Below are 17229 nucleotides of genomic sequence, written 5' to 3'. Positions count from 1 at the left end.
AACCCCATTTATAAATGGCAAATTTATTAAAATATCATTTAGTTACATTAATTATATACATTATATAAAGTATACTTCAAGTCTATGACTAAGAAGTTTAGCATAGTGAGAAATGAATTATGACCCTTACTCCTATAGAATTTATTTTTAAGAGTCATAAGAAGAGCACTCATTTTTCCTTAAAGGGCCTTTTATAGATTGTGGTTGAACCTAAATTATTATTAGGTATTATTATGAGTTTAAAATTATACAAATATCACAGGAAAATTCCTTTCTCTATTCATCTTAGACCTTGTATACATGCTTTTATTGTGTGCCTTGTTAATGATACTATGTCATTATAAAGGTAATATTTTAGTCAGTTTGCTTAGATATTATGAAATTCTGGACTGATAATGACTAAACCTGGAACAGGCTTATCAGATACTGGTAAAAATAATGATATTCATACTATCACTGTAACTATGCCATTACTACAACTCTTCATAGCAGTACATGCCCAACACTTTACAAGCTTTGTGTTCTAGACTCTTCAGTAGAATCCTATAAATAGATCATTTTTAACTCTGTTTTCGCAAGCTCACACAGTTAATTTGCACAATAGTGTTTTAACTCATGTCTTTCCCTGTATCCAAACTCCATCATCTTCACTGTTAGGTTTTATAATACCCCTGTCATCATTAAAAATTATGCAGGGTAGATGTGATGCCAGTTGCAAGGATTATACTGAAGTTAAGTGATTCTCCAGAGATCTAGATTTAAATCTGGAGTCAAACCCATATCTGTTTAACTCTAAAACTTACACTCTTTCTCTCTATTACAGTACATCCTTATGTGTCTTGAATTATTAACTACTTTTGATGGTGGTAACTTGCCCTTCAGAGAAAACTTCTAAGATAAATATCACTATTATTTGGTATTTTAAAAGAAAACTGTCATTGTAGAGATTTTGACAAGTTAAAATATGTAAAGATTTTTTTAAAAACTTCCATTCCAAACAAGAAAGAAAGATGGGCCATATTTTTTATGTATAAATTGCAAAGCAAAGAAAAACAATTATGAAATGTATATATGTATATGTATTTTATTTTTCCTAAGGGATTACTACAAAAAATTATTAAATAATTTTTATGAAAAGGAAAGAAAAAAGTTTTTGAAAAAACCATTTTCATGGTGATTATCTTCATCATTTAGAGAAGAGACTCCAAATCTATTGTGAATGTTTGTGACAGGAAGCTCTCAACCCGCTGGGTAAAAGAACAGAGGGGATATTATGATATGGTTTCAAATCATTCTATATGATTAATAATGAATGAAATGATAAGGTGGACTGGAGATCTGAGCATAAAGCAATGCTTGAATTTTGGTGATTTACAGATATATGTGTTACCTTATATAACTGGAAGAGATACAGTTTTATTCTCTTTAATATACTGATGAGACTACTTTGAAATGAAAATAGGAAACTATAAGGTAAGACTGGTGAGAGCATAAAGTTATGCAATATAACCAAGACTTAAGACGTTTCCTCCAAACAGAGAATGCCTTTTCTGAAAATTTAACACGCAAATAAAATTTTCTGATTTTCCGTAGTCTCATCCCTAGACAATTTTGAATAGTTGTTATGTAGTGTTCTTCTGACTCTAAGATTCATTGAGCTTAAAAATAAAAATTATTCCCTTGCTCTTTGAACTTGACATCTGACCACATATTTCTTTTTATGTCAGAATATTTAGGAGAGAATGGAAAACTTAACAATTCTTAAATACTGGCAAGGAAAAAATACAATGTTCAGTCTAAGGAAAGAACTGTAAGCAACATGCTTACAAATTTAACCAAGGAAATTTGAATACACAAAACGAGGGGACTATGAGTTTATTTAATAAAACTTAGAGACTTCTACAGGCCAGTTGCAATCCTAAGATCTTAATAAATATTAACTTATTTAATCTTCCTCATATCCTCTATGGTTGGTGCTGTCAGCATCTCCATTTGACACATTAGGAAACAAGGGGCAAAAAATTTAAATGACTTTTCCAAGATCACACAGCTAATAAGTGGTAGGATTTAGATCTAAGTAGTCCCCCTCCAGTTACCAAACTCCTAACCATCATGCTATGCTGCTTATTCAATAAAAAATGAGGAGTAAAAATTAAGAAATACCACACAGAGTAGCATTCAAAGAACCTAAGCTTTGGAGGCAGATGGATCCAATTAGTTATGTAGTTTTAGTCAACTCTTTCTCAGCCTCAGCTTCTTCACCTGTAAAAAATCAGAGGCTCAGGATCTCCCTGGTGGCACAGGGGTTAAAGTCTCAGTGCTATCAAGCTATCAGCCACTGCAGCATGAGTTCCATCCCTTGTCAGGGAGGTGACCCACATGGCTCAACTCAACTCTCCTGTCAAGTGCTGCTTCCCTCAGCTATGTTTTTCAGTACATCCCCCTGTTCTGCTCCCCACTCTGGTGAATACTCTCATCCCTGCCCCCACACCTTTGGCTTACACACCAGTTCTTGTATGCATAAATAACTAAAAATAAATCTCAAAAAAATAACAAAAAATCAAAGGATCAGCAGTCTGAGCTCACACAGTGCTGACACACAGTAGGTACCCTACATATGTTAGCAGTTGTCATCTGCACTATTATTACTTAAATATGCCTCCAAAATTGAATTTTTAATAGAGATCAGGTTACAAGATATAAAGTGTACAAGTCCATCAAAGCAATGAAAAGTCTTCAGCATTCAGCCACTTTTTATGAAGACTCTGACAGGGGCTTCTCACAGGTTAGGCCTGAGACTAGGATGCATGGGTGAAGTCAGTTGGCTGACTAAGTCTTACTTAACATCACCCTGTTGTGACACTACACTTTTTAAAATCGTACATCAACTCCTCATTATGACCAGTGCCCTCCCTGAATACTCTAAGTTATTTAGATTTAGTAATTTAGTTTGTTCATTCAGCAAATATTTATTGCAAACACTGTTCTAGGCACCCATTGGGAAAGAATTGTGAATAAGACAAACAAGATCCCTATCTTCATTCAGCTTTTTCAGCAATGTAAAAGCTAGTATGAATAGAGCAGAAAATTAATCTGTATATTTGGACATCTGAGCTTGGAATTTGGTAGTAGAATGTTTCTGGCAGGAAATAGAAATATAGTTTGATATCCTTGGAAATTTTGCTATATAATTAAATATCTATAGATAAGAGGATTATGATACCTTTATTTGAAAAAGCAACATTAGATAAAAGTATATAAAATATCTATATCTCTGAGATTGGAAAAACAGCCAATCAGTGTTCTTACTTTAGTTATTAGCATTCTGTCAGACTTGTACAGTAATGATTAGTTACCCTTTATTGTACTTTTGGCATGCTTCCCATGTTTAATTTCATTGTAGTGAAGGAACACATAGTTAAGGAAATTGCAAAGAGGGGGAAAAGTTAAAATAGGGAAAATAATGACATAGATTCAAAACTGATTTTAACTTACAGTTATAAGACATTTGCAAGTAGAGTAGAAAAGAATTGTATTTGTTTCCATTTGAAAGATTTTCTGTTCAGTCTCACAACTTTGAACTTGAATTTTTTAATTTCCTTTGGGTTAAAGATTATTGCCATAAGAACACAGGGTAAGGTAACAAGCATACTTTGAAGAATATTTACAAAAATAAATTCCAATATTTGTTAATACTAAAATTAGCCATCATATACATTTTGAATGTCCTAAACAATGTTGCTATGAAGTAGTGGGATTATTCATAGTGTCTCTTGCTAGAATATAGTTTTATTCAATCCAAAGACATTGTATTAAAAAATGTATGTGAAAATGGCCAAGCTAAATACAGAGTTTGTTACATGCTGAACTATGGAGGAAAGTGTCATTAGAAAGAGCAGAGCTACGGACAGCTCCCCTATATTCCGGCATTACTCAGTTCCCAGATCCCTGCTGTGTAGTTGTTCCACTCGCCAAGAAGCCTGTTAAAGAGCCCCCAAGAGCATGTGTACAGCCCTCCATGTTAATAGTTAATTGGTGAGGATGGCAAGATGAGAGGACAGCCGAACATGTGGTCTCTCAGACTCAAGCAGTAGACAGACCTTTAGTTATAATAACAGCAGCTGCTCGCATTCTCACAACTCAACTGTTCAAAACTCTGCTGTCGAGTGAAGGTTGTCATGGATTGAAAAAAAAAAAATCGCATCTAAGAAAAATAACTAAAACCCTACCTTGAAACTCTCCCTATGTATTATCTTAAGCATGAGAGTATTATTTCAACTTTTAAATAACTATAAATTTCTATATAGTTTCAACTACACTGAACATTCTGCTGCTTTTTTTTCCCCATTTGCTGTTAGAAGTAGAAATGTTTGTGCAAACTTAGAAACTTTGTAATGAGATTTTTGTCACAAAATAACTTTAAAGCAGTTACAATGAGATACTATTTGATTTCCATATCTAGCAAGATGTGAAACTTTTTTCCTTATAAATGGAAACTAGGTACTCTTAGTAAAATTTGTTACCTGCCTCCAAATTGGGCATCTCCTATATTAATTTTATTTTCAATTTTGTACCTTTTAATTTAATTTTCAATTCTCAGTGACAGGTGCTTGAGAAAAGTGGTGACTGATAATATCATGTATTTCTTTTTGGAAATTAAAACTTATTTTCACATCTTATTCTATTTATATTGGCAAGACATAAGAAAAATAAATTTCCTCTAGTTTGTGCATTTTATTTACACAGTCGCTGACAGGTTGTTCTTGATATGCATTTTCTAAGAATTGAAAGCACTATTACCTGAAACTGCCAGGAAATAAATATTGAAGCACTTAGAACTGTAATTAAAATAGGGAAGATCGTTTTTCTATATGTTTCTCACAGCTTTCCTTTCAAAATGAAATTTTACTTTTTACAAATTGCTAATCCATTTAAGCTGTCATAATCTATAAGGAATTTTTAAATAAAAAAGTCTAATACATTTCTCCTTAGATATATTAATACTTGAATGAATATATCTTTTTGACATTCTTGGTGAGATATAACATTTTCTCATTCTAGAATCAATCTAATTACTGCCAGCATTTAATGTATTTGCCTCCAAAACATTTGTTGATAATATACTTAAACTTCCTTTTATTTGGAAAAGATTTCAGATTGAAACTAGGCTATAACATTTTTACTGATTGCCATCAGCACTTGATCAATAAATAACCTTATTAATTTATCATATAACTAGTTTTCTAACAATTTGGTCTGTTTGGATTTGTTTCCAGCTATCTTATTGAAGAAAATTGTCACCAGTGTGTTAGCTTATACTAAAGAAAATCCATTTTCTGAAGAAGTGCAGAAGACAGGGCCTTGTTATAATATGTTGTTTGAAAATTAAATGAGGGTTTTTTCCATGTGCTATTTTAATTGGTATATTTTCAAATTAATCTCATACAATATTAATATATTGAAACTTTGGACCCACTAACTTGAATGATGCAATATGTTTCAATGTGAAGAAATTCAAAACAAACCTTTTCACATCCATAAACTTTGTCTTCATGCTGTGTATTTTACTAGTTAAACTCTGAAGTCAAGCAATGAACTGCTTTAGAACTAACCACTGATAAGGGATTATGAAACGTGGACTCCAGTCGCCTTGTGAATTTCTCTCGGTGTGAAATCTTTTCTCAAAAACTAAGAATAATTGTTGAAGGGACAACAGACTTTTGTGAGTTTACAACTAAAAATTTTGGAAAAAATTTAGTGTGATTGTTGATGTCATAAGAGGCATAACACCGCCTTCAGTCATATAACAATGTAAAGTCTTTTAAAGTATATTTCATTAAGGAGAACATTATTTTAAATGATCTTCTTAAATGTAGTTTATTAAGGTGAATATTTAAAAATCAAAATTATAGACTGACTCTCTTGATCAGACACCAATTACTAAAAGAATAACTCAGATATCTTGGGTTCAATTTTTCATGAATCCCTTACTCAAGATATTCCCATTGAAAAATCTTAAATTTTTCTAGGTCTTCTCAAATATTCTGAACTATTTTAAGAAATTAATATTTAAAATTTTAAAAAGAAATGTTAATGAACTGAGTTATAGTAAACTCATTTTAATTTTATAGCATATTTGTCAAATTCCAATCTCTGAAAATAGTTATTTCATATAAATCTGCTAAGTTGTAAAAGAATCTGGTTTGTTTGTTTTTTTGTAATGATAAATAATAGAACTGTCTTTCATTTCTAGTATTGTCAGCTTGGGATTTATAAGTTCTTATAGTTCATTTTTCTCCTGTTTCAGCTTGTATATTGTTAGTATCTGATTAATTTTTTAAATGAAATCATAGCTTCATGCATTATGCATATGTATTTAATATACTTTTCTTAGTCGGGATGATTGAAACTTCTAAACCAAATTAGCTATAAGTTTGTCAATATAGAGCATTAGTAGCAATATATGTACCATTTTGCCTTTGTGTAAATATGCATATTAAATAAGAACAAGATATTTTAAATTATCGATAAGATTCATATGCATCTTTAAAAGCAAAGAATTAGCATTTAAAGATCTTTTATTAGCTGGGCGGTTAGCTCAGTTGGTTAGAGCATGCTGCTGATAAAGACCTTTTATTATAACTAACCTAACCAAAGCATATTTACTAAGCCATAAAAAGAAAAATTTTGGTTTTAAATGCTTTTTTGCTTTCTCTAATAACTTTATAATGTGATATTTCATATTGTGATTGATAACCATAGTTCCTTGTACTGTTGATGGTTGTTAAAGTACTATTTAGAGGCAAAATTTTCAACTATCAATGATAGCAATAGTAAAACAGCTCATCACGGTATGGAGATTGAGTCATCTGTTTGGGCATATGGAATCTTTGGCTGCTGGACTGCATAGTCTTTATAATGCCCAGTGTCCAGGCATGGGCACAACTGTTTGGGGAGCATAAGTAGGGAGGGACCTCTGTATTCAGTCAACTTGAACACGGTAGAAGAATAAAAAGGGAAGGATCTTGATCATTGATTTTATTATAAACTGTCCCCTGCTATATCATCTTTTGTGCATAGAAAAGAAGTACAACTATTTAATTTTGCACTTATTTTACAATTAAAATTACTAAGCTTTTCGTCTTGCTATCCTAAGATCTGAAAAATACCTATGAGAATGTTTTTATGTAGTTGGATATATAACTTCCCTGTAAAGAAAAATTATCTTTCTACTATCTTCAAAAAAGGATGATACTTATTTTTTAATGTTAAGATAAAATATGCTTGCAACCAATTATGATTTAAAACTGTTTAAGAACCAGGTCATATCTTATATCCTAGCATTATGTTTTAGCCCTTTGCTATTAATTACATTATTATTACTATATAAAGAGTTCCTGCTTCTTTAATAATGTTTTCACACCCTATGTAGTTAATCTTTAATGCTGGGGAGGACAAGGAGAGAGATTAAATTAGCCTTGTAACCTCTTTCTCTTCCAGACTGATGATGGAAAATAAAAGCTCTTAGCCACAAAATGTAACACTTAGAATTAATATTTAATTAGACTAGCAAATTGTACACTGTGGCTGAAAGCTTCCAAAGAGTTGTTAGTGCCACAATTGACCTACAGGTTTAATAATAACTCACTTCTAGAAGCAAGTGCCAGTTCAGCATAGTACAGCCACTGTAAGAAAGTCCTGAGAGATTAAAATCAGCAAACCAAATGGCAGGCAGGGATTCCTGGGATGGAGCCTTCTGGAAAGCTGGGAGCTGGAATAGCTTTTAAGCCAGGATTCAGATGAGAACAGTGGGTGAAAAAGCTGATCCCTCCTGTTCTGGGAGCTTCTGGTTGTAGGCCAAAATCTTAGAACAGATTTTTACTAAATGTTCTTGCTGCAGCTATTAACTTACATTGAAAATCAAATATTGAATAATTTTTTCTGTAAAATTTAACACATTTTTTGTGTAAACATTTGTTCTTAATTTCTTACATATTAGTACATAATATCTGTAAACTCAGATCATTAGATTATCAGATAGGTTTGGCGCTGTACATCTATGCTGTTTTGCTGTGACATGCTGTTTCCTTGTTCCCTGTATAGTTGATTTATATGGTTCATTTCTATAGTATTTCATTATGGGGCATTATGCGGAACCCGAGAAAGGGTTGTAAAGTCTATGGACCAAGAGTTTTTTTTTCCGCAAGAAGATATATATATTGACAAATATAAATCAAAGTCATTCTTAATTTTTAAAGATCTTATATTACAAAAGCAATGTCACATTTGCGTATGCTTATGATGTAATTAAATTACAAGATAAATAATTGGACCTCCTAGTGAAACATTGGAACCTTATATTTCTCATAAATTAATTTGGTAAAAAATAGGATACCATGAATTTGAAGATGTGCAAACACAGAACAGCCAACTAAAGCAGAACACCTTACATAATTTATTGGTTATATTTTGAATAATTAAAGAAAACCTAGTCATTAGTTAAAAATTCAAGCAGGTGAGAACCTTGCCAGCAGAGGGAGTAGTCCTGTCTTCCGTCAGGTTCCCATCATTTTCCCACCTGCCCCAGCTTTTTTCCCAGCCAGTTTCCCATCTGGACCTGGCTCTATCAGCCTGTTCCCGATGACAGGCTATAATTTTATACTCAATATGGGATTATTCTAAGCTGATTTTAAACTTTAGTATCTATAACCTACAACTGCATCAGGAACATCAGCTGGATGCTCTGTTTGATATTTGGATATTAGCAATTGTTTTTCCAGCCAGGGTGTGAGCTTTTGGACATCTGTGAATTTCATTTTAAGGGTTTCAAGTATAAATAGTAAGCAACAAATTTCTGAGTTAGGGGGTTTCCCAGAAAATATATTTAACATGTCTATGAATAATTCCTTAATATGAAACTAGGTGATGAATACTTTTGAAAAAGTACTTAAAATTAATTGTGAATATTATGCTATTATTTTGTCTAGCCTATTCATTAGAATATTTTGTTTGTCCCATTTTTAAAAGAGTTTTCAGAATTTGTAAGATCTTTTTTTAATGTTTTATATAGACTAGCCTAAGGAAAAGGAAATAAAACTGATATAAATAGAAGTGCATAAATTTTAAAGAGGCAACATTTTTATACCAAAATTTAGAAAACCAACTGTTTGATCAAATGGAAAACACAAAAAGATGTGGCTCCATTGCTTATTCCTATTAAAATTTGGCAACTTACTCAGCAATTTCTGTTGCCCTTGAGGTTAAGTATATGTACTGTGAGCTCCTTTGTGAATATGTTTTAATCATTAGTAAAAATAATGAAAATATGTTTGTTTTATCAGTATCTGATGCTACTGAGAGTATTTAGTTAGAATTTTCTTTATTTGCGCAAGTGCCTTTATATTTTAAAATTTTCTGTGTGAGTTTAAGGTTCAGTATTAATCTAAAAAGATTTAAGTAGTGCCTTCATCTATTTATTATAGATATTAGTATTTTTTCTGATAAAATTGTATTCTTTCTTAAACTCAAAATAATTATGCACAGAATTACATTCCCCACTATCAAATTTTTTTAACAAAATAAAAATCTAAACCATGGAAGTAAGTGAAAGCTCTGGAGAAGGTTGGGGAAGGCTTATTAAAAGTTATTTACTTAGCATAAATAATTTTATTCTTTTACAGTCTTCATCTCTTTAAAGCACAGGCAATAATAAACATAGGGGAAAAAAGTACCTCATTAAGTATCCCTAGATTGAGTTTTTTATCCAAGTTTATTGTTTGGATTATAGTCAAAGAAATGTCACAGTTCTAATAGATTTGCATTCTATGTATATCATTTTTTACAAAATGTTACAACTTGAGCTATAGAGTAAGACATACTTGCTTTACTTGTGGGGATTCTCTCCCCCATGCCCAGCATAACACATGTCATATAATAGAATCAAACATATATTTCATTAACTTTATAGTGCTCTGTGAGGTTGTAGTCCCAGATCTCATATATGAGCCATACTCAAATGGAAGCTCTTCTCATCGTATTGTTTGCTATCTTAGTGTATATTGGGTAATACAAGAACATATTTGAGTTATTGCAGAAATGCTTTTATGTCAATTGCTTAATTTTTTTCAAGTTTTTTAATAATTAGATGATTGGTTAATAATTACATTTTATTCTCTTGTTAAAATCTTCCCTGGAAATATGCTTTGTATTGGTACAAGCTGTAGTTTATATTGCTGAAGCAGTTAGGTCCAAGGAAGTAAGGAAGCTCTCAAGGTTTGAGATATTTTAATTGTTACTTGGTTACTCTAAATATTTCAACTATTTTTATTGGAAAATGGAGGGAGCTTTATATGGCAGTAGTTGGATTTTTATCTATTCACAAAGCCCATAGTTTTGACTTTGCAAGCTTTGAATTGGAAAGGATCGTTAAATTAATCTTCCTTTATTTAAAATCCATTTAATGGATTTGGTGTATCCTAATAAAAAGAGGTTACCATTCTATGAAAGCAAACAGGAAACATTTAATGAAACCAAACAAGGAACACAAACTCTGAAGGTTTTGTGAAATTAAAATTGGAGTATAAAGGTAGCCAACTGGACAATCTGTTTTGCCTTTTTTATTTGCAACAACATTTGACATCATTTAAATTTAAATATTAATTAAGGAATTATACTGCAACAGAAAGTTTTAACAGTCTTTTATGCAACTTAATACAATGCTATTTGAGACTGCCAGCAAACTCTTAAAACTCCTGGACACTGGCTCTCTCCTCTTCTGGCTTTCCTCCTAGTCATGTCTTGGCTACTATCCAGAGCTGACAACTCTCACCCTGGAGTGAAGGGAGATTTGTCTAGTATAAGAAGGATTTTTGAGCCATCCGAGATTTTTATATCCAGATGGGCAAGGAGCAGGGATGGCAGTATCATTGTATATTCTTGCGTTATGTCATCATGCCATGCATGCAGTACAACCATTAATTTACTCATACCGGTGAATCCCAAGTATCCTCACTCAAATGTTCCCTATTGGAAACTGTAATGTAACAACTTCAAACACAAAACTTATTTAAGATTTATGTCTACACAATTGATGCACAAATAAATTTACTTCTCCATTTACAACTGCATAGACTATAGAGCAAAGAGATTCCACATCTCGGCTAATAAAATAAAAACACTTAGAATCTGTTAAGAAGAGACTGTAGAAGTTCCACTTTCAGTGCCTCTGCTCAGATCATTATACAGAAGCTATCTGAGAACTGCAGGTTATCCTATGGCAATAGAGTACATTCCTCCTAAAGAAAATTGATTATTATGCTTCTAAGGATTTTTTAAAAGCTGTTAATTTTAAAGCCTTGTACCTAAATTCACCTAGCTTTATCTAGAAGGACATTTAGTGTTAATGTTATGGTTTGAAAGACCTTTTGACTAGAGAGGTTTTAAGATATGATTACATCAATAGACCACTTGTGGAGATAGAGAAGTAAATGTAATACTGTTTTAACTTTTAAAAAAATATTTGTACACTTACTTGCCCAAATTATCTAGTATGCCTTACAAGTAATTAGAACATTGAATGTGTTTATAATTAAAAGGGAGATCATCTTAGTCAGAAACATAGATATTATTCATATATAGAGGGGTGTGTGTGTGTGTGTGTAATTTATAGTGCTTTTCATTCTATAAGCATTTTTCAGATACCTGTACAACTTTCACAATTAATCTGGCTTGCCCTATTACATAAACTATTTTCAAAAACTGCTGTGCAGAAAGCAGTGAGGTCATTGCTAAATATAATTTATTTCATAATTAAAAATTTATTCTTTTCTAATACCTCATAAAAACTTTATAAATAGAATATAGGTTATAAGTAAGTGATATAAAGCTATGGAGCTTAGAAACATACCAAATAAAATACATGAATGAGTTGCTGAGATTCTGAAATCTAGGCTGTGCACATCTCTTATGTTTGGAATTCATTAGTTTTCCTGTGCAAAGAAAATAAATTTTTTAAATCTCTCACCAATGGCCAGTAGAGGGGCTATAATATTTACAAATAAGAGTAAATTTTAAGGAAAGAAACACTCTCTGAAACAAACAAAAGTCAGATTGATTGTTCAAACACACAGGTCCTTGCTAACATACTACTAGAATATATGACTAATCTCATCCTTAAGACTTACAATTTCTGTTATACATGTAATTGAGAAAGCCTTGGTTTATATCACTGAAATACTGAATTATTAATTCTAACAAAAATTGACTTATCATTTTATATTCAGATACTTAGATACATAGACTTAGTCTACTTATAGATAAAAGGAAATCTGACCTTTTTGATTAAGAAATATTGTCAGTAGCCTTTATAAGTGCTTGTTCATCTGAGGGTCCATGACAGGAGTATTCTTCCCAGTTGAGTTTATCCTAAAAATGAAATGATATGAGCCTGCTGGTTGTTATCTAAGATTCTTCTTAATGGGAGAACCACATGGTTATTCCTCATCTCCCACTTGTTCTCACCGTCTATAACCAACCCAGCCACACCCCACCCCCACCCTAACATTGTTCAGTACTCAGCACAATGAATCATTTTCAAGTTGACTCATTGTGAACTGTCTCCCAGCTGTTGGAATGTCTGGCAGACATTTTTGTTTGGGTGAAGAATAACTGGCTGAAACCCAACCTGGATGAGTTTGATATAATGGTCTTTGGCTAAAGAAATATTGGGAGGAACATTTTCAGGGCCTCTGAAGTCCCTGTTATTCCTGAAGTAGAACCATCCCCTGTGGCACAGAACTGAAAATAAGGAATCAATCTGGATTATTTTCTCACCATTGAATGGAAAATTACCTTAGAAAAAATAGTCATTTCCAAATTGTTTGTTTTACTATACTTGGTGCTCACGTGATTGAAAATATTAAAGACAATTAAGTATAATTATTTTTACTGGTTCCTTTTAAGAGCATTGATTCAATGACTGAAACATTCTTTATGCAACAGTCATATCTACTTAGGAAGGAGTTTCAAATTCTCCCCTAAGCATTGAGTTAACTAGTCATTTCAGCATAATGTTTAGTGACAGAGGCTAACTATGTATTTCATACTGAATCAGGTAATACAGTCCTCTTATTTCTCATTCTTACCCAATCTTTCTATGAAGATTTAAGCAAGTAAGTAAGTAAGCTCAGTAGTCAGTCACATTTTCAGGAAGTGAACATCTTTGATTATATTTGGACTTTTCTGTAACAGGAAATATAGCATCAGACTATATATTTTCTTAATTGCTTTACATTTCTCACCCCTTTTTAAAAAATATTTATAAGCTAGTAGACATTACCAGTGTATGAGTTTAAATGTTATAAAATTTTATAATTTTTCAACTTACCTAGATCTTCATTGTAAAAAGTTTTGTAGATGTAATGGTATATAAAACATTTTTCTCACCTACTCTCCTATCAAGGACTAAAAGAAATACTGAATTTTCAATAAATAAAATAATTTAGGAAAATCTACAGGGTATTTAATGATTATAATTTCAGTGATTTTATTTTTATAGCCATGAAATTATGGGTATCTTAGAACTTTTGCTACTTGAAATATGTTTTTTTTTTTTACAATGTATTATTTAGCAATATTTTTGGTTATGTTGGTTATATTGGAAGGGAAAAATGGCTATCCATATAGTGCTAGTCACTTCCATCATTTCTTTGCCTTTATTGTAGCAGCATTTGAAAAGAGAGAAAAGAAGACTCTAGAGCCAGCCATGAAACCTTTTAGCTAGACCCTTCTGTGTTTCTAATATGATACAGAAGACCTCAGCTGCCATAGGGCTGAGACCTTGTTCCAGTTGACAGATGACAGAGGAACCTTGCCTTACACATTATGATATACTAGGTACAGCTTCTGAATCCTGATGTCTATCAGATTTTCCAATGAGTAATGGATAAAGTAACTTGAAAAGTAATAGTATATGAGGATAAATGTTGTCTTATCCCTTGAGACAAAGGAAATAACTTATCATTTCCTGCCAAAACTAAAGAAAGTATGACTCCTTAGTTCTTCAAATTAGAATAGCATGCTTGTATGGGCTAGAATTTTCACTTAAACACCTATTTTCATCTAGTTTTTAACCTGTGACAGTTTTAAGTTACTGCTTTATGTTTGTAATTGTCTCCTCTACAATTTGTTGATGAGATGATATAATGGCACTGTATAGATTTTATACTTTTAAATATAACATTTTGTTTCCTTGTCTTACAGAATAAAGCAATTATTGCTCGTGTCACAAACTTGTCAGATACAGTAGTTGGTCTGGAATCATTTATTGGTTCTGAGAGAGAAACCAACCCATTATATAAAGACTATCACGGTAAGCTGCTTCTTTATAAGAGAGAAGTATGTCTTGGTTGTTTCTAGGATGCCTGGAAGCATCTTGTCCTTGCATATCTGCTTTCAAGTAGCATAAATTTTATTTTATAATCTATCTGTTCAATGTTTTTCATTTCTGGCCAATTTTCCATGACAGCTTGTCACCAAACTACATTATGACTATAATGTCTTCAGTCTGTTGAAAGGAATTAAACTTAAATACTAAGGCATGGCTCTGTCTGATTTATATTTTGTTGTGCTAGTAGCCTAAAGTTGCCATGAGATCAGTCATACTTCTTAGCCATGTTTGAAGTAAATATCACATTAATTCTAATAATAACAGCTTTGTGTGACAATATATATTAGCTACGTGATAAATAAAATTAATGCTCTTTTATTTTTAAATTCCTAGTTAATGTCTTTTATTGTATTGGTCTTTCCTCTATTAACTGATCTTGTTGTTAGAGTTATGAGCACATTTTAACATGTTGTCAGCCTAGTTTAAACACAGATCAATTCATAGACCTTTTCCTTTTAATTTTTTAAGCTTTTAATAATATTTTAGTCATTTGGTTAATTGGAGGATTTAATAAAAAATTTTAAGGTACCATTGGTTTACAATAGCATATGATACAGAGGTATAAGATCACACATCGGTAGATGTAATTTACCACATAATATCTACCACCAAGGAGGCAGCCAAAGTAGCTTCCCACTTTAGTCAATTGTGCACTCACCTAATTGGGAGATTTTTGTTTGTTTGTTTTTGTTTTTTTTTTAAAGATTTATTTATTTTTATACAAGAACTGGGATACAGGTCAGAGCCACCGAAGGGTGAGAGGATTCACCAGAGACAGAGCAGGGAGCAGAACAGGCAGAAGGACTGAAATACACTGCCAAGGGGAGCAGCGGGCGTGACAGGATGGCCTGCCTTGCCATGTGGGAATCTCCCTGGCCTGCTGGGAATTGAACCCACACTGCAGTGGCTGCAGACAACTTCATAGCATGGTGCTCAACCCACTGCGCCACCAGGGAGGCCCCCAGGAGATTTTTGTTTTTAAGATTCTTGCTTATAACCACTGGAAGAGGAAAGATTTAATAGTTATGCATAACTTAGCTCTAAACTGAACGTAGAGCATGGTAAAGGATTTTTATCCTATTTGCTTTTTGTGAGTAATTATTAACTATTGTTATTATTATTGTGGAACTACTATTCCTCCTTAGACACCTTTAGCATAAAGACTGAATTGTTTATTTAAAGCCTGTTACTAGACGATGTATATTGTGTTGTAGAGCTATGACAATTGCTAGAGTCTACAAAGAAAGTGTTTATAAGATAGTTTACATGATAATCACCTGTGCTTTAAAGAGTCAATATACAGGGGCCTCCCCTGGTGGCACAGCAGTTGAGCACTGGGCTGCGAAGCTGCCATCGATCCCCAGTCACCAGCAAGGGTCCCACATGGCGCGCAGACCTCTCCTGCCGCACCTGCTGCTCCCTTCAGCAGTGTGTTTCATCAGTCTGCCTGTTCTGTTCCCCACTCTGGCTCTGGTGAATTCTCTCACCCTCCCGCGCTTCTGACTGTACCCAGTGCTTGTATAAATAAATAAATAAATCTATATCCCCAAGACTTTTGCATTTACAACTGGATAAACTATTTCTTTACTTTTTTATTATTTCTATTTTCTCTTAAAGTAATTTGAGTTAAATGTTAACTTTATAAATCAAATCTGAATATCATTTGTAGGTATTAATGAGCTTATAAATTAATAAATTATTTTTATAGTCTAAAATTATTGTGATTAAAACATTTCAAGAGCTGAAATGTGCTGACATTTTAATTGACAAATTATTCTTCTCAGATTAATGAATGATTCTCATGACAAGTAAAGTTTCTCTTAATAAGAAGAGCCTGAAGAATCATTCATTCATTCTGTAAAATCTCCTAATTTAATAATTAGCTATATAAGCACATTTAAACTGAGAAATGTATAAATTAAACTATGGTGTAAAAATATATTTTTCTAATTGAGGTTTTATTTTTGTTTGTTTGTTTTGTTTTTTTTAAATAATAAATTTTATTTTTATATTCCCCATACAATTGCAACCCCCCCATTTTGACCCCAATCCCTCCCCTCCCCCACCCCAAATGAGGTTTTTAATTTGTATCTAACACCTTTCTTCTTAACATCTTTTGTCATTTTTTTATGTTTAAAAAAATAAGTTGTATTTTGTGAATTATTTTTGAAGGTACTGTTTCTAAAGTTAAGTACCTAGAGGTTTGCTCTTTAAGCTAAAACAAGTATATACATACTAAGCATTCAAACACAGACACAAAACTGTATACTAGAGAAATAGTTCTGTAAATTAGATTTATCTAATTTGTTCAGATCTGTATTTACCTTCTCCCCCAGTGTAGGGATCACTGTTTTTGAGATAATGATTTTTAAGTGTGGGCTGAGTTAGGCAGAGATGTACTGAAGAGTCTTCTATGTCTTCATCTGTAACAAATGGCCCCAAGTTTAGTCAGAAACTGCATTAAGCTATACAAAGTCATCCAGTGCTGTTGTCAGAAAAATTAGCAAGTGTTTCTTCTGACAAGAGGCCAAAGTTCATGGTTTACCTAGCATTGTTACAAAGCTTAGACCAGCTACATAAAAAGTCTAACATGCCACAGAAATGAGTGTCCTGGGAGGGCATAGGGTTAATATATGATCCTAAAGTGTACTCTGAGATGTAGTTTTCTTCAATGGTTTGTTCAAGTCATTAATAAGGTACAAAATGAAATACTTTTCATTAGTGCTTCACTGATTATCAGTAACCCATAAGCTTTGTTTTGCTGGCTGCTTACTGGTGCATTT

General features: G+C 32.4%; 1 protein-coding gene across 1 annotated transcript in view; it reads left to right on the top strand.

The window, feature by feature from the left end:
• The window catches only part of ELP4 (elongator acetyltransferase complex subunit 4), a 182041-nt gene that overhangs the window by 57571 nt on the left and 107241 nt on the right, over window positions 1-17229 (top strand). The window contains exon 8 of the mRNA XM_037521955.2: window positions 14260-14368. Coding sequence (XP_037377852.1) covers window positions 14260-14368 — 109 coding nt within the window. The remainder of the gene's footprint in view (window positions 1-14259; window positions 14369-17229) is intronic.

This window comes from Talpa occidentalis, unplaced genomic scaffold (genome assembly GCF_014898055.3).
Source record: "Talpa occidentalis isolate TD23 unplaced genomic scaffold, MPIMG_talOcc4v2.1 talOcc4.3, whole genome shotgun sequence".
Lineage (NCBI taxonomy): Eukaryota > Metazoa > Chordata > Mammalia > Eulipotyphla > Talpidae > Talpa > Talpa occidentalis.
The sequence above is the reverse complement of the archived record's forward strand: the minus strand, read 5'-3'. Positions and strand labels throughout refer to the sequence as shown.